The sequence below is a fragment of the Mustela putorius genome, unplaced genomic scaffold (assembly GCF_011764305.1).
Source record: "Mustela putorius furo isolate JIRA1106 unplaced genomic scaffold, ASM1176430v1.1 tig00000580_pilon_pilon_pilon, whole genome shotgun sequence".
Lineage (NCBI taxonomy): Eukaryota > Metazoa > Chordata > Mammalia > Carnivora > Mustelidae > Mustela > Mustela putorius.
Window position 1 is genome coordinate 14,969,257 of NW_025421423.1, and position 21,822 is coordinate 14,991,078.

The 21,822-nt window shown below is 39.0% G+C and overlaps 1 protein-coding gene across 1 annotated transcript in view; it reads left to right on the forward strand.

Annotated features, from left to right (window-relative positions):
* The window catches only part of UGCG (UDP-glucose ceramide glucosyltransferase), a 40,347-nt gene extending 18,988 nt beyond the window's left edge, over positions 1-21,359 (forward strand). Inside the window, exons 2-9 of the mRNA XM_004747805.3 lie at positions 1,446-1,587; positions 9,309-9,411; positions 10,163-10,264; positions 12,104-12,216; positions 15,967-16,145; positions 17,170-17,256; positions 18,080-18,269; positions 18,775-21,359. Of these exons, the coding sequence (XP_004747862.1) occupies positions 1,446-1,587; positions 9,309-9,411; positions 10,163-10,264; positions 12,104-12,216; positions 15,967-16,145; positions 17,170-17,256; positions 18,080-18,269; positions 18,775-18,945 (1,087 nt within the window). The 3' untranslated portion in view covers positions 18,946-21,359. The remainder of the gene's footprint in view (positions 1-1,445; positions 1,588-9,308; positions 9,412-10,162; positions 10,265-12,103; positions 12,217-15,966; positions 16,146-17,169; positions 17,257-18,079; positions 18,270-18,774) is intronic.
* Positions 21,360-21,822: the final 463 nt, after the last annotated feature.

Genomic DNA, 21,822 nt, shown 5'->3' on the forward strand with positions numbered 1-21,822 from the left:
CCATCTGGCTGCCACCAATTGTTAAGATGCCTTCGATTTCAGAGATGTTAAAATGTGGAAGAATGTGTGTCTTAAAATATCTTGCGCATGGTCCCGTGATTGTTCTAACCTCTAATTACTGTTGAGTGCTTGGAGACTTGCTTATAAGAAAGAGGAAAGACTACAGTGACTTCCTTTAGAAACATCACCACTCTACCGAAAGGCATCTCTTCTCTTTGTTTTCACACCACGAACATTAACCAGGGCACATTCTTTTTTTTTTTTTTTTAAGATTTTATTTATTTGTCAGAGAGAAGAGGGAGAGAGAGCGAGCACAGGCAGACAGAATGGCAGGGAGAGGCAGAGGGAGAAGCAGGCTCCCTGCCGAGCAAGGAGCCTGATGTGGGACTTGATCCCAGGACGCTGGGATCATGACCTGAGCCGAAGGCAGCTGCTTAACCAACTGAGCCACCCAGGCGTCCCAACCAGGGCACATTCTAAATGGCGTGGCTTCCCTCCTTAGGAGCCCTGTGCTGTCGTACCCTTGGGATGGATCAGCTCGGAGAACCTTGGCCAACTGACTTGTGTTTTGGTGGCACTGGTGTATCTTCCAATGTCATTAATAGACATTTTGCTCATCATAGAGATTTTTTCCCCCTTAATTTTGAAATTCACTCTGTTCCACTCCTGCCGTTCTGATCTTGTGAATATCAGGAGGTCTGCTAGTTACCCCAGCTTGCCATGCTGGCAGCGTCATGCTTCTTTCAGTTGTGTGTTGTGTGGACTGCTTCTTACAAGTATTTCTCAGATTTTTCTGGTTACATTTCTCCCTCTTTCTGGGGAAGATGGGGATTTCCCCCCCCCACCACTACTGTTGTTGCAGTTCTTGGTCCACATAGATGGCAGGCTGGGAGGAAGGGCAGTTAATATGTGGGCTAACTATAATTCAGTTCTTCACCATGTATTTATTTATTGGCTGCGTACTCTCTGCTGGGCATTGTTCTCGAAGCATAAACCACAGTCTTAAGCTCCAGGCTTCATCTGAACATTCATTCTGCTTAGTTCCGGTTTTCCTAAACTGGACATTTATCTGGTTACTTTCCTTCATTTTCAGATAGCTTTTTAAAACTGAGAATTTAATAATTTCTTCTTCTTCCCTTTTTTTTTTTTTTTTTTTTAAAAAAAAGATTTTATTTATTTGACAGAGATCACAAGTAGGCCAAGAGGCCGGCACAGAGAGACGGGGGTGGGATGGTGGGGAGAAGCAGGCTTCCTGCTGAGCAGAGAGCCCTATGTGGGACTCGATCCCAGGACCCTGAGATGATGACCTGAGCCGAAGGCAGCAGCTTAACCCACTGAGCGACCCAGGCGCCCGAACTTAGTAATTGCTTGATAGCTTAACACATTAGGCTGATTTAGCACTAATGTGTTCTCCAGAAATGATGTATACATCCTTTGCTTTTTAGCCGATTACACCTCAACAAGAAGGCAACAGACAAACAGCCATACAGCAAGCTCCCAGGCGTGTCTCTTCTAAAGCCACTGAAAGGAGTAGATCCTAACCTAATCAACAACTTGGAGACCTTCTTCGAATTGGATTACCCCAAAGTAAGTACAACCTTGTACTCATTAGGTATGGATGAGACCTCTTTTTTTGAGGTGGGGGGACTTTTCTCTTGTGGTAAATGCTTAGAGAGGCATCTTAAAAAAAAAAAAAAGATTTTATTTATTTATTTGGCAGATAGAGGTCACAAGTAGGCAGAGAGTCAGACAGAGTGGGGGTGTGGGAAGCAGGCTCCCTGGAGCAGAGAGCCCCAGGGCTCAATCCCAGGACCCTGAGATCATGACCTGAGCCAAAGGCAGAGGCTTAACCCACTGAGTCACCCAGGTGCCTCCTCTTTTTAATTTCTTCCCTCTAATATTCAACCTGTAGTTTCTTAGACAATTTACTAAATCAAGAGATTATGTATCTAGCTTTATTGTAGCTTTTAAAATTGCTTGAAACACTGGTTTTGAAGGTGTCTTTACATTTCAGGCAGGTAGTTGCTTGACTTTTCGGTCCATGTGTATTTTGCTTGTGTCTGTTTTGACCCTCAGTGTCTCAGTTTGTCCATAGTTTTTGCCATTTGGAGGCTCTTCCCCTCATTTCTTTAGGACATCTGAAATTGTGAGAAGGAAAATAAGATACACACCACATTTCTCATGGTGACAGGTTTTCACACTCATTTCTTTCCTTTTAGCTTGTACTTTTCTCAGTAGCATCAACGAAAAGAATAGAGAAGACACAGATGTGATGTAGCCTTAATACAACTCTTACTAAGTATGTAGACATGAATATACTTTGGTTATTTTTTTAGTGTTGTTTTTTATATTAGTGCTTTTAAGTTTTGGAAGTCTAGGTGTTTGAAGCTAATTTGAAGCAAAATAGTTACTTCTTCTAGTTTGTGTGTGTGTGTGTGTGTGTATGTATGTATGTATTTAATAATTTTAGAGCTCTGATTCATGCATGCAGTACCTATCCAATAAATTGAATATGTAATTTTTTAAAAATAAGATTCATACTTGATTTTTTCAAACTAAAAGTGGAGAAAGTATCCTTTTGTAATTTAGAAAGAATGATACAAATAAATTAATTGCAAAATAAGTTTTGCAATAAGAAAAATGGAAGGTTTTTAAACCTTATGTAAGTAAGTGCAAAGAGAATTTTTCTACTGAAAAATACTCATTATTATTAAATATTTTATTGATTCTAAGCTAGAATCATATATTTGTCCTTGTGAAATTTAATGTCACATTTCAGTTGTTTAATCATCATCCCACCCTTTCCCCCCATTCACCCACTCTGAGAATTTGATTATGGACCTTTTATTTTGGGTCCTTGGGAGATGATAGTCATGGAATTGAATTGGTCATGGAAGTTAATGTGGGCTTTAGTTGTAGAAAGAGTGTCTAAGAATAACCCAGGAATATAGTATCCATTAATCCTGAACATTTGGGATAAGTCAATAGTTGATTTCTTCTTCTGAATGGAGTTTTTTTTTTTTTAATTACAATTTGATATTATCTCAAGAGCTCTAGTTTTTTGCTTCTTTTTCCATTTTTATCATTGAGGTATTTAAATCGATCGTGGAGAAAATGGTTTTGATATATACTATAAAATGAGGAAGCACATATATAAGAGATTGTTTTAATTCTTTTTTTCAGAACTTTACTAATTATAAAAGTACTGTTTGTTAGCTGTGTAAATAGAAAATAAAGAAAGCGGAGGGAAAGTGCTAAGGACCTGTAATCTAAAGGAAAACTTGGACCTCATGGCATTTTTATTGGCTTTTTAAAAAGACCAAGCCCAGTGGCAAATGTTCCACAGGAAACTGAAGTTAAACCACTGAAATCCCACAAATCTGAGTGTGAACAGGCAAGTGGCTGTGTCACCCAGGAGGCATGTAGTCCTGAAACGAATTATTTGTGTGACTGCCAGGCCCAGTATACTTTACTATTGGCTTTTTGTTGAGGGCGAACGTTGTTTTCCAGAAGTATGTCTGGTTTCAGTCCGGACATACGATTTTCCTGCTAATTTGATTCAGAACATTATAGACCACTGTAGAAAAAGAACATGTTGAAGTTCATAACTTTTATTTAATTTGGGGTACGTGCAAGAAGATTTACTACTGGTACTTGCCCTGAATTTCTGGGCTTAAATTTTGGTGAGAAGCGTTACTGTACTAATTACCCTGAAACATTTCTGTACTTGGCATATCTTGTCAGTCCACTATTTCGGGTTGTTTTGTTTTAAGATTTTATTTATTTGAGAGAGAGAACGCATCAATGGGGTGAGGGCAGGGACCTTAAGCAGACTCTGCACTGAGTGCGAAGCCTAACTTGGGGCCCCATCCTAGGACCCTGAGATGATGACCTGAGCCAAAACCAAGAGTTGGGACACTTAACCATCTGTCACTCAGGGGCCCCAATCCACATTTTTGGATATTTATTCCTTGGGGTGTTAAAAAAAAATAAGAATGAAAAAGTCATATAATTGATTTTCTGCAAAACTGAGCACTTAGCTTGGGTCAGTATAGACTGCATTTGGGGGGGAGATTCATCCACAGAGGGAATAAGTAGCAGTTAGCTTTACGTTAGTAAATTCTGGCCCTATGAAGAGTTTTTAAATTAAATGATCAGAGTTATTACAAGAATGAGGCTGTGGTAATAGTGGTGGGTTCCCCCCCCCTTTTTTTGCAAATACAGAATTGGTTTAAAATGTTACAAGTCTGGTGCCATGTTTGGACTCTTTATTGCCAGTGGTGTAGTTATCCTTAACAGGAATTATTTCTTACTGAATGGTCTTCTAAACAAAGAATTAGAGAAGACAGAAAAGCAAATCCATTTTCACAAGACCAAGCACAACATATGTGGTGAAACTAGTAAATCTGCAAGATAGGAATTTGCCAAGTAAATTTGGAAAACAATATAGACAATTTCTTGAAAATAAAGAAGTATATAACATTACCTGTCTAGACTTTGAATTCAGAGCTGTGTTCTTACAAAACATCTCCTTCCTGGCATCTGTCTTTCACTCAGAAGTTATCCTAAAGATGAATGCATTAACTTAATAAGTGTATTAATCACTCCATGCCAGAGAATGTTCTAGGCATTTGGGCTCTAAATATGTTATGTTGGAAAATTCATATTCTGCTGTCATCCAAATAGCATCATAAAATTTTTCTGTAAAAATGATGTGTAGTGGGGCACCTGGGTGAGTCAGTGGGTTAAGCCTCTGCCTTCGGCTCAGGTCATGGTCTCAGGGTCCTGGGATCCTCTTCTCTCTCTGCCTGCCTCTCTGCCTATTTGTGATCTGTGTCTGTCAAATAAATAAATAAAATCTTAGGAAAAAAAAAAGATGTGTAGTTATTTGTAGAACAATTCAAGATATTCCTACTTGATATGCAATATAATTAATGTCATTAAAACAGTTTTCTATTTTAAGAGGATGTTTTATCTTATTTGCTGTAGTACACAGTTTATATTCCTAATGTCTACAGGGCTGAATCAGTGGGGTTTTTCTAATGTTATTTATATACCTAAATCTAATACTATATATGCATTATAATTTATTCATGCATAATTTATTCATGAATTTATTCATAAAAGCTGAAAAGTAGCATTCATGATTATTGCGGTTTTCAGATACTCAATTCTTAAATATCAAAGGGCTGAATCCGTATTTGTGGATTTCCTACTACACCTCTCTTGTCCTCAGCCTTTTATTCGTTGCACCGTTTGAAAAGGGAAACAGAAAATTAGCCACTTTAGCTATATGTATAGTAACCTTAGTAAAGAGTTGTCGAACACTAACATTCTCATTTAAACTACTTTGAGGTTTATTACTAGACTTTATGTATTTATACTATGCTGATTTATAATGGAATTCACTGTATCTTACAGCCCTTTCAAATCCATAAAGTAAGTGTTTTCTTGAGATATTTTTAAAGAGTAATATTTTTAAGATTTTTTATTTATTTATTTTGACAGAGATCACAAGTAGGTAGAGAGGCAGGCAGAGAGAGAGGGGGAAGCAGGCTTCCCACTGAGCAGAGAGCCCAATGTGGAGCTCAGTCCCAGGACCCCGAGATCATGACCTGAGCCGAAGGCAGAGGCTTAACCCACTGAGCCACCCAGGCACCCCTAAAGTATAATATTTTTAATAAACCTTATGTTTTTGAACATATATACTTCTGCCCGATCCTTTAGATAATACAGAAATATCCAGGGGCGCCTGGGTGGCTCAGTCAGCTAAGCCTCTGCCTCTTAATTTCGACTCAGGTCATGATCTTGGGGTCATGAGATCGAGCCCACGTCAGGCTCTTCGTGTAGAGTCAACTTTGTCCCCTTCCCTGTGCTCCTCTCCCCCACCCCCATCTCATGCACCCTTCTGTCTAAATTAAATAGACAGTCTTCTAAAAATAATTTCAGAAGAAATTTTTTGTATCCTTTAAAAAAGCCTTTAGCCAATTTGATATGTTCGGTCTGGCCAGTTGCAGGGTAGTTGGAGTGACTTAACTATTCAATTACAGAGATTCCTAGCGAATAAATGTTCAATCAGACTGAAGGCACAGGTGAGTATCATAGCTGAAAAATGAACTTCAGGTTAAAATCGAATACTTTAGAAAATATTTGAAATGCTTACCTCTTATTTGGTATGATTTTCAGTATCAGAAACAAGCAAAAGTTAAATGTTTAGTAAGAATCTGAACATTTCTTAGATAATGTGAATTGAGTTTTATTTGCACTCTGGCTAATCAGGTGGTTTTTGATTTTCATTTTAAGAGGTATAATCAGTAAAAATAAAACTTCAATTTTTTAAAGATATTTATTTTAGAGAGTGTAGGTGGGGTTGTAGGAACAGAGGGAGAGAGAATCTCAAGTGGACTCCCCGCTGAGCACGGAGCCCCATGTAGAACTCCGGCTCTCAGGACCCTGAGGTCATGACCTGAGCTGACACCTAACTGACTGAGCCACCCAGGTGCCCCTAAAATAAAAACTTTAAATCTTGCATTTGAAGAAAGGTCAACTCTGCCTCCTTTGAAATCATTTCTAGAACTAATATTCTTCAAAATTTTCTTTTGCTAGGGGCAAAAAAAAGCTAAGACTGACTTTTTGATTATATTTTATGGAATTATATCACTTACGAACATTTCCTTTCACCGCATTAGCTCATACCTGCAAAACAGCATAAATTATAAAAGCATTAAAGAAACCATGCGGTGTTGGGAAAAACGAGGAATTCTTTACCGCGAGCCTGGCTGAACAGCTTGCTCTAGTACGAAAGCCAATAGTTACGTTTACCCTTTGGAAGTTCACTTAATCTTTCTGATCTTCATTGTTAAGGACAATGCCTTTTGGCTGGTTCAGCCAGACATTGTTTTGAGAGTCGGGCTGGGAGGATGACTGATGCTTTATAGGACTTAAGAGTCAACCCTTTGGGAAGTTCAAGGGTGTGGCCAGAGTGGTGTCCTTCCCATCCTCAGATTTTTATATGGTCCCTGGAGACTGGGTAGTTCTAAAGTTGTTTTCAGTACCTCCTCAGTGGCAGTTTTGGTCCGTCATCATTGGAAAATAGGTAGGTAGTTGATAGAATGTATAATAATAGTAGGTAGAAAGTATGAGGGAAGTATAAATTGTTTTCCCCTCTACTTAATTATTGAGAAAACATTTTCTTTCTTTCACTTGAAAAATCGTGTTACCTTCTTTGACTTTAGTCCTGGCCATTTTCATACTCAGTCACTAATTTCTATATTGCCAGTTTTTTAAAAACAAATTTTTTTTTTTTAAGATTTTATTTATTTATCGGGGAGGGGGGGAGCGAGCACAGGCAGACAGAATGGCAGGCAGAGGCAGAGGGAGAAGCAGGCTCCCTGCCGAGCAAGGAGCCCTATGTGGGACTCGATCCCAGGACGCTGGGATCATGACCTAAGCCGAAGGCAGCTGCTTAACCAACTGAGCCACCCAGGCGTCCCTATATTGCCAGTTTTTGCTGGGTTTCCCATTTACCTGAGCTAGTCGCTGTATGTTAGACACATAAAAAGTTATGTTCTTAGCTCTTTTTATTTTTTAGGACACATAGATTTTTTTTTTCATGGACATAATTAACCTCCCGCCTCTGCTTAAAAATGCCCACCCCATATTACAAAGAGGATTGGTAGGAAATTTGTCACAGGGTCAGCATGAATTTAGCAGCACTCTTGAAAAAAAAATTCCTGCTTGGAATACTTAGCCCATAAAATATTATAGTAGCATCTTTGTATGTGAAAGCAAATACTTTTTTAAAAAATTTATTTATTTATTTTTAAAGATTTTATTTATTTATTTGACAGATCACAAGTAGGCAGAGAGGCAGGCAGAGAGAGAGGGGGAAGTAGGCTCCCCAATAATCAGAGAGCCCGATGTGGAGCTCCATCCCAGGACCCTGGGATTATGACCTGAGCCGAAGGCAGAGGCTTTAACCCACTGAGCCACCCAGGTGCCCTAAGCAAATACTTTTTAAAAAACTTAGTAGTGGGACGCCTGGGTGGCTCAGTTGGTTAAGCAGCTGCCTTCGGCTCAGGTCATGATCCCAGCGTCCTGGGATCGAGTCCCGCATCGGACTCCTTGCTCAGCAGGGAGCCTGCTTCTCCCTCTGCCTCTGCCTGCCATTCTGTCTGCCTGTGCTCGCTCTCTCCCCCCCCCCTCTCTCTGATAAATAAATAAAATCTTAAAAAAAAAAAACTTAGTAGTTTACTAAATGGTAGGTTAAAGATTAAATACTCAAGGTATTTGATAAACCTGGCTACATGTCAGAATCATCCCCGAGTTCTAATTCAAAAGTTAGAGTGGGGCCCAGTATACTCTACTTTAAATAAATATCCCAGGGTAACAGACATAGCCAGTCAGGTGCAAAGAAATGACTCCCTAACCTACTAAGTGGAATAGAACCCTGGGTATTTCTTTTCCATTGTTAGATGGCTAACCATACTTTTCAGGATGATAGATTTTCTTTCCCTTTTTTTTTTTTTTTTTTAAAGATTTTATGTATGTATTTGATGGACTGATCACAAGTAGGCAGAGAGGCAGGCAGAGACGGGGTGGGGGGCAGACTCCCCGCTGAGCAGAGAGCCTGATGCGGGGCTCCATCCCGACTCTGGGGTCATGACTGGAGCCGAAGGCAGAGGCATTAACCCACCGAGCCACCCAAGCACCCCAGGATGATAGATTTTCAATCAAATTCTATTTTATTTCAGAACTTACTATACAGCAAAAAACGAATCTCGTTTTGTCCTTTTCATGTGAAGAGTTTGGGGAAACCCTTTAAATCATAATGGGAGTTGATATGTAATTTATAGCACCTTCACGAAATAATAAATTCGGAGACCGAGCTTCTAGAGAACAGAGTGGGTGTTTATTTTGTTTGCTTTCCATGTTGCTTTTACATGGAGCTACTACTCCTGGGCACCCAGTGAGTGTTTGGTAAAGCTGCAGTGATGGAGGCCACGGAGAAGCTCGAGATGCTCGGTCCTGCCTATCTGGGAATGGCAAGACTTCAGCTGTCAGGGCTGCTGGGCCTTTCCTTATCTCTTCTGCTTGCAAATAGGCCCCTGTTCAGGGAGAAGCTGCTCTCTGTTAAAGCAGCACTTGACGTCTTAAGTGTTTGCATCCATTATGAGTACTCTCTTAACTTCTAAACTCTGTGTGTACCATTGCTTGTTTTTCCTCATGCCTTTTTTCAGTCAGTAAATACTAATAATGTGCTTATTTTTGTAAGAGATTAATTTACATAAAATGTGTTCTTTGACTAGTATGAAGTCCTCCTTTGTGTACAAGATCACGATGATCCAGCCATTGATGTATGTAAGAAGCTTCTTGGAAAATATCCAAATGTTGATGCTAGATTGTTTATTGGTAGGTAAAAATTAATTCTGCAACAACCCTTTTGCTTTAATAGTATTAAGTATCAGTAATCTTTGCATTAAACTAGAGTGAAGTTACTAGCATGTTTGCTTTATGCATGTTGGAGTAGCAATAGGATGTGTTTATATCCTTTTGAGAAAGCTTTAGTTCTAAAACAAAGGGTTTTTTCCATTTCTGGAATTAACAAAACAACAAGAAAAACCCTACTCCCTCACCCCCCACCCCACCCCCACTGCCATTACCCTGTTATGTTTTTCTCAGTCAGATACGAGAGTCTGGTTTTTCTTATTGTTGTTTCTTTAATATTTCCAACCTGTGGGCTTTTCTATATCTTATTCACTGTAATTGAGAATGAGTGATAGAATTTGCTTTTATGATATGACAAAAAGAATATACGTAGATATTTTGTATAAAGGATTTTTTCAAAAGCCTATAGGCTTATTCTGAAGACTTGTAGAGAGATATTTGCTATTAAACATTGATTCGTACTACTGATGCATTAATTTAAGAATCAAAAAACTGATCCTAATACATTTTCAAAGAAATTAATTCCCTTTGAGAATGAACAATTTCTTTCTAAACATATTGTGAAGAATAAGGAACGTACAGCATAATGTTAAAAGTATGTTTGTTTAAATTATTATGTGAAAGTACTTTTCACTTCTCTCTACCCTGTATTTGTATTCTAGAAAATATTCTCAGTGTTTCATGAATCTTTCACTGTTGCACTTTACATTTCTAGGTGGCAAAAAAGTTGGCATTAATCCTAAAATTAATAATTTAATGCCAGGATATGAAGTTGCAAAGTATGATCTGATATGGATTTGTGATAGCGGAATAAGAGGTGAGCTTCTTTTTACTTATTTCATAAAACTATTCCTTTGATGATAAAATGCCAAAAGCAATCTGAAAATATATTTATCAGTCCTTTTTGTTTGCCTCATGAAGTAATTAATTTCATCTAATTCATGGTAAAATGTCAAGTTATACTTACTAAGATTAGGAACTTTTTAATGCTAACCTAGACTGTTAGATGTATAAAAATATCTTTGCTTTGGAGAGAAAATTCCAGCTATTAAAAAAAAAGTTGTGATCCATTTTACAGTCCCTTTTACAAGATTTTTCATAGTTGTAAATTTTGCCTTGTTCATGCTACCCTTATCTTCTACTTTATTTTATTTATTTATTTTTTTTTATAAAGTCAAGGAAATTTATTTCCTGAGGTCATGACACAGGAAGTAGACTCAGCCACATCTGTGGAGCTCTCAGAGTGGAGGCCAGAGCCTTACTGACATGCTGGATGAGCCAGGAGGCTTGTAGGGAAATGTCCAATTACCTCTGTTAGTGTGCACAACAGCGGAACGCTGTCCCAGAGCAAAAGGTGTCAGGAAGCAGATCCTGAGCGCACACAGGGGGCTGGCGCGCCCAGCTTCACTGCGAGACCTCGGGGAGGGGGAAGCGTCAACAATTTATGGAGGGTCCAGCTGCTGAGTCAGTTTGAAACAAACCATGTGTGGTGGGGTTTGGGTCAGCAGGCTGGAGAGGTTTCTGCTTTCTGATCATTATACTTTAATATGTTTGACACCAATAATATACTCTCTCACACAAAGGGACAAAAATTAATAGGTGAATATATTACCAGAATACGTACATAGCTTATTTTAGTAGGAAGACGTTTACATACTGAAATTATAATTTGCATCTTAGCATTTTTAAACATTTATATTCTAATCACCAGTTTCTCAATCTTGGCATTCGGGGCCGGGTAATTCCGCTGTGGAGGCTCACCGTGTGGGATGGTGAGCCAGCAGCCCTGGCCTCTACACACTGAATGCCAGGAGCACCAAACACTGGCTCTGAGCATGGCTAACGTTTGCTGCAGGGCAGCCGTGGAGAACCAAGGCTCTAGAAGATGTGTATTGAAGGTCCAGATACACTTCATAGAGTAGATTTCGTTGGTGAAGACTTGAGGGAAGTAAAGTCATTTAAAAAGACAGGAGATGTTTGCTGTTTGAAGAGGGGACCATGATTTAATTTCTTTTTATTAGTTTTAAAAAGCAGATTTGAAAATTAATGGAAGTGTGTCCTGCCTGATTCATCAGGACCAATACAGATCACTCAGTTTGTGGCCAGAGATGGTGTTCATTCTTCGTGTTTGCTATCCTAAATTATTTTTATCGTATCGTTTTCATAACATACATATGCATCTCTGTGGAGTATCATCTCATTCAGTTCCCGCTCTCAATTTGACAAGATAGGACATCTCATACCGTCTAGGAAAAGTGGAGGCTCATTTCCTGTGGTTTGAGAATGCAGGAACCAGCGTTAAGGACTGAGGTCCTTTGATCTTTGCTCCTGTTCCTTTTCTGTTAGGACACATTATCTCTAGTCGAGTTTGGAGGTTCTTAAATAGGGGGAGTAACGTTTTCAGGGTATAGCCTGTTTCTGATACATGTTAAGTATATATTAGACTGAAAATGTATCATGTAAATTAGGTTATCATGTATTAATGCCTTTTTTGAGATTTTGTATTCCAATTAGGAAAGTGATGGACAATAGTTTTATTATATCCAAATATAAAAAAAAGACTTTAGTAATATCTCACAAATACATTTCATGTTAGTGGACTCTTTACTAAAAGGAATTTCTTTTCTCTTTCCCTTGTCACCTTTTTGTCTTATAGTAATTCCAGACACACTCACTGACATGGTTAACCAAATGACAGAGAAAGTAGGCCTGGTTCATGGTCTGCCTTATGTGGCAGACAGACAGGGCTTTGCCGCCACATTAGAACAGGTAAGTATCGTGGTCGTGTGTCATATTCTTACTGTCACGTCCCTCATCTACCAGAAACCTGAGACTAGTTTAAGTTTGAGAGTTGGGATGAGCTTCCCGAAGTTAACTGTAATGAAGTCTGCTTTAACCTGCTGGCATCCTCAAGATGAGAGTAGTAGTTTTCTTTCTTTCTTTTCTTTTTTTTTTTTTAAAGATTTTATTTATTTATTTGACAGAGATCACAAATAGGCAGAGAGAGGGAGAAAAAGGAGGAAGCAGGCTCCCCGCTGAGCAGAGAGCCTGATGTGGGGCTTGATCCCAGGACCCTGAGATCATGACCTGAGCTGAAGGCAGAGGCTTTAACCCACTGAGCCACCCAGGCACCCCGAGAGCAGTTGTTTTATTAGTGACGACCTCTTTGGATACCTGGAATCACAGCTGAAGTTACTGCCCTCTGGCAGTGAGTGGATGTGCACGGGAAACATCCTTGTGGTCTCATCACCAGTTGAACACAGTATATTCTTTCTCCTTACGGCTCTCTCTCTCTCAGTTCTAGAATCAGGTTCTAGACTACTGACTTACATAAAAGCACATGGCATGTGGTTCTTTCAGAGATCCAGTATGAAAAGAATCTTTTTTAAAATATCACAGAATATTTTAGTTTTTAAAGATTTTATTTATTGGTTGTCAGAGAGCGAGAGAGCACAGGCAGGGGAAACAGCAGGCAGAGAGAGAAGCAGACTCCCCGCTGAGCAGGGAACCGGATGTGGGACTAGATCCCAGGACCTTGGGATCATGACCTGAGCTGAAGGCAGATGCTTAAGGACTGAGCCACCCAAGGCGTCCCCAGAGTATTTTAAATATACAAAAAAGGGAAAATTATTTGTAGAAATCATTATAAAATCCATTTGATGTCCTACTTTTTTTTTTTTTTTTAATTTGAGAGAAGAGAAAGCATGCTGGAACTTGGGGGCGGGGTGGACAGGGGCGGTGTTGGCACAGAAGGAGAGAAAGAGGGAGAAGCAGACTCCTGGCTGACGTAGAAAGCCTGACATGGGGGTGGCCCTGGATCCCAGGACCCTGAGATCATGATCTGAACCAAAGACAGGTGCTTAACCTACTGAGCTACCCAGACACCCTTACTTGATTTTCTTTTAAAGATATTTCTAAAAGTTACATGAGAAACTTACTTTGCATTTTCCATTTTTTCCCCTCTTTACCCTATAACAAATAGAAACTATAGATTGTGGACAAATATAAGAAACAAAAAAAATAAAAAATAACCCATAACTCTACCAGGTTAGAGAAGTTTGTTTTTTTCCCTATGTGCATTTTTAAAAACAGTTTGAGATGGTACTCTAAAAACTGTGTGTATCTGACTTTTGTCACATCATTAGCTTTTCTCCTTATCATTAGAAACCTTTTTTTTTTTTTAAAGATTTTATACATTTATTTGACAGACAGAGATCACAAGTAGGCAGAGAGGCAGGCAGAGAGAGAGAGGAAGGGGAGCAGGTTCCCTGCTGAGCAGAGAGCCCGATGCGGGGCTCGATCCCAGGACCCTGAGACCATGACCCGAGCCGAAGGCAGAGGCTTAACCCATTGAGCCACTCAGGTGCCCCCTCTTTAGTAACTAATTATAAAAGTGATTTTTATTTACTGTATCACAGTCTATCATATGTATGTTCTGTGCCTGAGTTAACCATTCCTGGGTTGTTACAAATTTAGGAAGAAAAGCTTGCCTTAATGTCATCAGGGAAGGATACACTGTTGTAGTCTTTTAAACATATCAACTTGCTTTTAAGCATATCTGCACTTACATTATTTTATATTGGAGTCTTGTGATTATCACAGATCTGAGGGGGTAAAAGTACATTGTGAGTGGAATTTAACCTCTGGCAATTGGAGTCAGGAGCTCTTAATATTGCCCATGAATATATTTGTCCTATTGTAAGAAATTGTTAAGTCTTTAAATACCAGAATTTTTGTTTAGTGAGAGAAACTCTGAGTAGGTACTTCAAAATAAAATACTTTCTATTCTTACATGCCACATAGTATTTTTGTTTTAGAAATATCCAAGTTGATGTGTGTGGCAGTGGTAATCCTCTCCCAGATCATGGTCAGTCCCTTAGGTTAAATTTAATCCTTAAAGGGCCCTTTTGTGGGACGCCTGGGTGGCTCAGTTGGTTAAGCAGCTGCCTTCGGCTCAGGTCATGATCCCAGTGCCCTGGGATCGAGTCCCACATCAGGCTCCTTGCTCCGCAGGGAGCCTGCTTCTCCCTCTGACTCTGCCTGTGCTCGCTCTCACTCTCTCTCTCTCTATGACAAATAAATAAATAAAATCTTAAAAAAAAGGGGGGGGGGCCTTTTGCCTTACTCAGAGTGAAGGAAGGGAAGTGGAAGGATTATTCCAGTCTGTAAAGAAATCCTGGGAGCCATTGATATAGTTCTTGTTTCCGCCTCATTCTTAAAGCCCCACATAGTAACTGCTTAAGGAATTAAGATGTGGGCATCTGGACGTACTTACTTGGTTCAGTTCAGTCCCACAAACACCAAAAGTTCACTGTAGTCTGGACATAGGGTAGGTGACAAGAATCATATTCTTCATTACCCCCGATAATTCCCTTGTTCCACACTGTGTGCATAGCTGCTGCCATTGAGAGAAATCACCCTTCTCCTTTCAAGCGAATTAGAAAAGGCAGCATATCTCAGATGTAAATAATAGGGTTTTATGCCTCATAATTAGGGTGATGATCATTTTATTCTACCACTGGTTTAGCAACTTGCATAGTTCATGACTTCAAAGCATATCTAGGGAAAGGGGGAGTAAAATGGGAGAAAGAATTTTAGTATCCACCCTGTTTATGGAAAATTCATTGAAACATAACACTGGGGGAATTGGGGAAAAGCTTGGTGACTTGGGCAGAAAGCAGCTAACTATGAAAGGAATTAAAATAGGATTGTCCTGTAGGTCGATATACTTATAGGTGGTGTTTGTATGTGTGTACGCACGTGTGAGTACATGTGACCTACAGTCACCTACATACACCTGTATGTGTTGGTGTATGTGTGTAGTTACACTAATGTCTGTATAAGATCTGTATATTTTTCTTCATAATGGTGCTAGTAAGAATAGTCAGTCTAAGGGGCACCTGGGTGGCACAGTCAGTTGAGCCTCTGACTCTTGGTTTCGGCTCAGGTCATGATCTCAGGGTGGTGGGATCAAGCCTCCCATTGGGCTCCTTGCTCCGTGCGAAGTCTGCTTGAGATACTCTCTCCCTCTGCCACTGCCCCCTGCTCACATGCTCTCTCTCTTGCTTGTTCTCTCTAAAACAAACAAACAAACAAACAAACAAAAGGAATAGTCCATCAAGTAAGAAATTACTGATTGTCCGCTACATGTAAACATTATTTTGTAATAACTTTTATTCTGGTAGTTTATATAAGAATAATAAGATAGTCATACTTAAAGGAAGTTTGTTAGGAAAAAAACGTTTATGACTACCATAGTGTTTTGTTTTGTTTTGTTTTTGCCAGAGATAGAGAGAGTGAGTACACACAAGCAGGCAGAGAGGCAGGCAGAGGCAGCAAGAGAAGCAGGCTCCCTGCCGAGCAAGGAGCCCGATGCGGAACTCAGTCCCGGGACCTTGGGATCATGACCCGAGCCGAAGGCAGTGGCTTAACCAACTGAGCCACCCAGGCGTCCCAACTACCATACTTTTAACATAACATTCTGATTATACATATATGTTTTTGCTCTTGTGTTGGCAGGTATATTTTGGGACTTCTCATCCAAGGTCATATATCTCTGCCAATGTAACTGGCTTCAAATGTGTGACGGGAATGTCTTGTTTAATGAGAAAGGATGTGTTAGATCAAGCAGGAGGGCTTATAGCATTTGCCCAGTACATTGCTGAAGATTACTTTATGGCCAAGGCCATAGCTGACCGGTAAGCAAACTAAATTACATCAGGCTATAGTATTTTTAGTATCTGACTTATGTTGGTTGATTGTATTTGTTAAACCTATGGGTTAAGGGGCTGTTTCATTTCTTGCTAGTGAGTACAGAACAGGTAAATATTTTTAGGAAGTAATTCCTATTATTCATAGATATGTTGTGAAAGAAATAACTGAGGAAAATAAGTGCTCTGATTCTTTCACATTCTTTAGTGTGGCATGACATTAAAAGGAAGCTTCTCTGTGATTATAAATTTACATTATTATAGATGTGAATTTCTATGTGTTTTAGAAGAATTGAAAATACTAGTGCGGTCATAAGCCAGCAGGTGAAAACTGAAAGAATATGATTTTACGTTTTGAAATTTCTCCGTAGATTATGTGATGCTTTGCTAAGAAGCCACCTAACAATTCACAGAATGACTTAAACATTTCTCTGTTACAAGATACTCATTTGCTTTTAAAGGGGTTCATTGCCTTGTGTGATAATTTAGTAAAGATAAGACTTTGAAAATTGAGGTGTGCTTTTAAAATTCTTAAATGATGTTATTCAACGTGGCTCATAGTTCCTTAGTGTTTCCCATGAGCTATAGAATGCTTTCTGTTGCATTTCTTACCGAATAGCCTTGTCGATGCCCACGTGTCACACATACCCCCAGCCCACAATTGCATTGGTGGCTTTTGGTTTTGGTTTTGTTTAGTAGTGATCCGGGACCAAGCTATGAAATACAGAACCCATGTCACCTAGCACTTCCAGAATGTCTGTGTTTTAAGTTTCTTAAACTGTGGACTGAGGGGTGGTAGTTCTTCCAGCAGTAGATGGTGCTGTCACGGAACCTATGTAATTGCTAAAACATCGTAAGGATGATACCCCCCAGCAGGTGCTAATCCTGAGAACTAGGCTCCGGCCGAACACCAGCAGTTGCTTTCACTTTATAGTGACCAGTAAATGCATAGTCAGTCATGCCTGCATGTGTTCATCGTCTTGGTACATTTTATAATTGCCTTAATTTTCAGAGGCTGGAGGTTTGCGATGTCCACTCAGGTTGCAATGCAAAACTCTGGCTCTTACTCCATTTCCCAGTTTCAGTCCAGAATGATCAGGTAAATTAGCTGGTTTTCTTCTTTTTTGGCTAAAAGAAAAGGGTGGGGGAGGGTGTGATTTTTACATGGTCTAACTCGGTATTTAAAATACCTAAAAGGCAAATTTTACTTAGTTCTAGAAAAGAGAGTTTAGCATCTTTATTAAATGTGTTGTCTAAATATATTTTTTTTGCTGTGTAACCCTGAAAGCATTCCGTGAAGAGCTGTTGAGGTGGGTGGGGGTGGGGTAGCTGGGTGATGGGCTTTAACGGGGGCACATGATGTACTGAGCACCGGGTATTATATGCAACTGATGAAACACTAAATTCTACCTCTGAAACCAGTAATACAGTACATATTAACTAAATTGAATTTTAAATAAAGAATTAAAGAGATGTTGAGAATTTGATTCTTTAATGTGCTGATCTCTATTTTCTAACTTTCTATTATTTATTTGACAGAGAGAGAGAGAGATCACAAGCAGGCAGACAGGGGTGGGGGGGAAGCAGGCTCCCCACCCAGCAGAGAGCCCGATGTGGGTCTTGATTCCAGGACCCCGAGATCGTGACCTGAGCCGAAGGCAGAGGCTTAACCCTCTGAGCCACCCAGGCACCCCTGTATTTTGACTTTTTTATTTGTTAGAGTGTAGGCCATACAAATAAATTTATGGGCTTTTTTCTTTGATAATACTAAATACAAACAGAAAAGAGTTTCATTAAATACTCTTTAAAGAGGAGGGCCTTTATATAACAGGATAAAGAGCTGATCATTTGGGGGGAAAATTGATTAGTCTTGTAACCAGGGTGGTGGTGTTTAAGGAAAACCTTTTTTTTTTAATTTTTAGGTGGACCAAATTGCGAATTAACATGCTTCCTGCTACAATAATTTGTGAGCCAATTTCAGAATGCTTTGTTGCCAGTTTAATTATCGGATGGGCGGCCCACCATGTATTCAGATGGGATATTATGGTATTTTTCATGTGTCATTGCCTGGCATGGTTTATATTTGACTACATCCAACTCAGGGGTGTCCAGGTATGTGGATAGGCATGAAAAGGTTGGCAGTCATTTGGAGAACTAAAACTATTTTCATTTAGAAAGGGTTGAAGCAGTCTTTCTGAGCCATTCTTTGGCTTCCTACCAGAGGTTAATAATCAGGTTTAAACATTACTTTCCTTAGTAGAATGCGGATGCAGAGCTTAACATAATTTTCAACCTTCTGTTGGTAGTTACACTATGACTTTTTTTAAGGCTCCCCCCAAAATCATGTTAATAAAATGACTCTCATTAAGTCTCCCCCCAAAATCGAGTATTCAGATTAAACTATGTCAGTCTAGCCTTGATTTTAATGCCTTTTCTACTCATCGTTAACACTTTTTAATGGATACAGCTTGGCAGTTAAATTATATCAAGAAGCAGGCTTGATTTTATATAGTCTCTATATTAAGAATGAAACTGAAGAATTTTCACTTTTTTAACTGTGTCTAGTTCGACAGTTGGTCAGTCAGTTCTGTGTGTTTTCTTTTTTTCCAATCCCCAGGGTGGCACACTGTGTTTCTCAAAACTTGATTATGCAGTAGCCTGGTTCATCCGTGAATCCATGACAATATACATTTTTTTGTCGGCATTATGGGACCCTACCATAAGCTGGAGAACTGGTCGCTACAGATTGCGCTGTGGGGGCACAGCGGAGGAAATTCTCGATGTATAACGACAGCTTTGTGACTGTACATAAAGGAAAAAAGAGAAGTATTATAAATTATGTTTATATAAATGCTTTTAAAGATCTACCTTCTGTAGTTTTATCACATGTATGTTTGATATCTGTTCTTTAATTTATTTTGCATGGCAATTGCATCTGTGAAGAAAAAAAAAAAACCCACATCTGTAGTCTTGGCCAAATGGTACACTTTATTTTGTGGAAGTAGTGAATCAAGAGAACTGGTTCTAGGAACCTGGGTTTGGTTTTTGTCGTTTGTTTATTTTTAAAAAATAAATAAATATATATATATGACTATATGAATGCTCTGCAACAAACACTATGACAGTATCCTTCAGTAGAGAAAGTTTCTTATTTGTGAGTACACTCTGGTAGAACATTTACAGGACGGCAGCAGCTTTGCTTTGGGGTTTAGGAAAGACCGGAAAGCAATCCCTTTACGCATCTAAAGTGAAAGGTGTGCAGTGAACAGCCCACAGTGAGGTACTAACTAAGAAACTTTTTCATGCTCTATGCCTACCTCTTGTAGTTGTTGCAGAGCAAATATAAATTGTAATAAGGTAGCTAGGCCTTGCAAAAACAAATGGGAAGACTTTAAAAAATAATAATAATAAAAGAGCTGGAGTCTAGTATTTATATGAATCTGTGAGAGATATTTTTTTGGTCTCACTGCAATGAACCAAAAGTGGCTGAGTTTGGTTTTTAATTGTAGCCATGTATGGAAGGCATCCTTTTGACCAACTCTTGTTGGTTCTGTCTTGAACCATTGTTAATCACTGTGCTGGTAAACCTTTCCTTCCCGCTCCTCACCCGGCCCCACCCCATCTTTCCCCAACTTTTTTTTTTTCTGGGGGGTGGGGGGGGGCTGGGGTGGTTTTGTTTTAGTGTGAATGGATGTTTTGATAGTTGTGAGGAAAAATGCATTTCAGACACATTTCACACATGAGCTATTTTCTTACACAGTATGTCTTATTGTTAAAAAGAATGTAATTTCATGATACAGGTATTTAATATCTTTTTTAAGTAAGTGAATATTCTAGCCATCAAATAAATTGCAGTAGAGTATTAAGTGGGGACGGGGTGAGTTTTACTCTTAAAATTAATCAGTATCAAACTAAGTCTACTGTGTGTGTGTTTTTTTTTTTTAAACTCTTACAGTTAGTCTAGTCTTATTTAAATTGGATTTTTGTATTCCAGTTTGTATGACGGAATAGACTAGATCAGCGCTAGTTGTAAATGCATGCTGTCTTTTACTCTACTCTCCCCATCCTGCCGCTAAACTTGCTTGTCAGGTTGTGCTTAACTTGTGGTGAACTGGACTAGTTTTTATTTTTTATTTTTATTTTTTTTAATAGGCAAAATTGTAAGGGACAGTGCATAAGCCTTTTTTTTTTTTTTTTTTTTTTTTCCTTTTTTCTGTAGTGGAATTTTTGCTTTTTCTTAGGATTGGATGGCATGTTGTCCTCATGAACGCCTGCTGCAGGGCTTGACGCTGGCAATACGGCCACTTTAAATTCTAAGTTTCTCCAGTTTCCGTGCCAGAGCATAATGTGTAGCCTATCAGCAATAATTACGTATTTCTAGAAAATGGACACATTTTCACTACACTGAGCCAGTTTATTTGTCTAATGACTAACATACATGGTTTCCATTGTAATGTATCTATTAATGTGTATATACTATGTATACACATTATGTATAAGCTTTTCTCTGGGCCAAACTGCTTCATTTAAAAAAAAATTTTTTTTCTTTTTTTGCGCCTTATGACGAATTTGTTTGGAGGGCATTTTCTTCATGAACAAAGGCTTTGATGCATACTCCTTTCTATGTGAAATGGGTAGTATTGTTCCCTGAGGAAAGTTGCACAGTGAAAACCAGTCTAGTTGTGACCCACTTTGTGTTTTGTTTTGTTTTTTTTTTGTTTGTTTTTTATCTCTATTACACAAGTTGAATTTTGCTGAATATGTTTGTAATTTGTTGGTTTGTTTAATGAAGTTTGGTTGAGGCCATCTTTTGCACTGCTGAAGTGAAATCTTGCTTATTACTTAGCTTTTTGCTAATCTCAGTATGGGCAATGTAACAACAAATCCAAATGGCTGGACAGACTTCTTGTGTTTTGTAAATATAAAAAATGACTGTTCTGTATGTGTGTTATGTGATAAAGTGAAGCTTCAGGCTTCACTTAGAGTGATTCTTTGTTTAGCAAGTTTAGAGTGGTGATAATATGGTAAGAAATACTATAAATGTTGAAGAAAGCATCACAACAGAACTGTAGGAGTCCAAATTTAATAAACTGTTTAAAAAAAAACCAACAAGTGTCTAGAATATACCACGTTTTATTATTTAAAATCATTGTATTAAGTTTTTTGTTCAAAATAAAAATTTGAATACAATCAAAACATTAACAATAATGTATTGTTGTTTACTGTCTTTCCTTCTTTTGGTATTTTCACAAATAACACGTTCCACCATTCACATCAGAATTACTGGGAGAATTCTGTCGGGTGATAATTTTGAAATCTTCCTCTTTACCTGTGCTACAGTCATGCTTTGGCATAACATGGGGCTTTTGTACATTGATTGCACATTAGAACCACCTGGAGAACTTTAAAAAAAAAAAAAAAAACCCAGATGCCTGGGCCCCACCCACAGAGATTCTGGTTGTTATTCTGGGGTGAGGCCTGAGCTGTCCTTGTTCTGAGCAGGCAGACCTGAGAAGCACTGGCCCAACCTGGAGAAGAGACCCATGGGCCCTTTTTGCCCACCCCCGCCCCCCAGCCTTAGCTCACAACCTGACTTGGCCTCTTAGATGTTACCACTCCAGTGGCTGGGAAAGGCCCAACCAAGGAAAGGGAAGGAGTGGCTCTG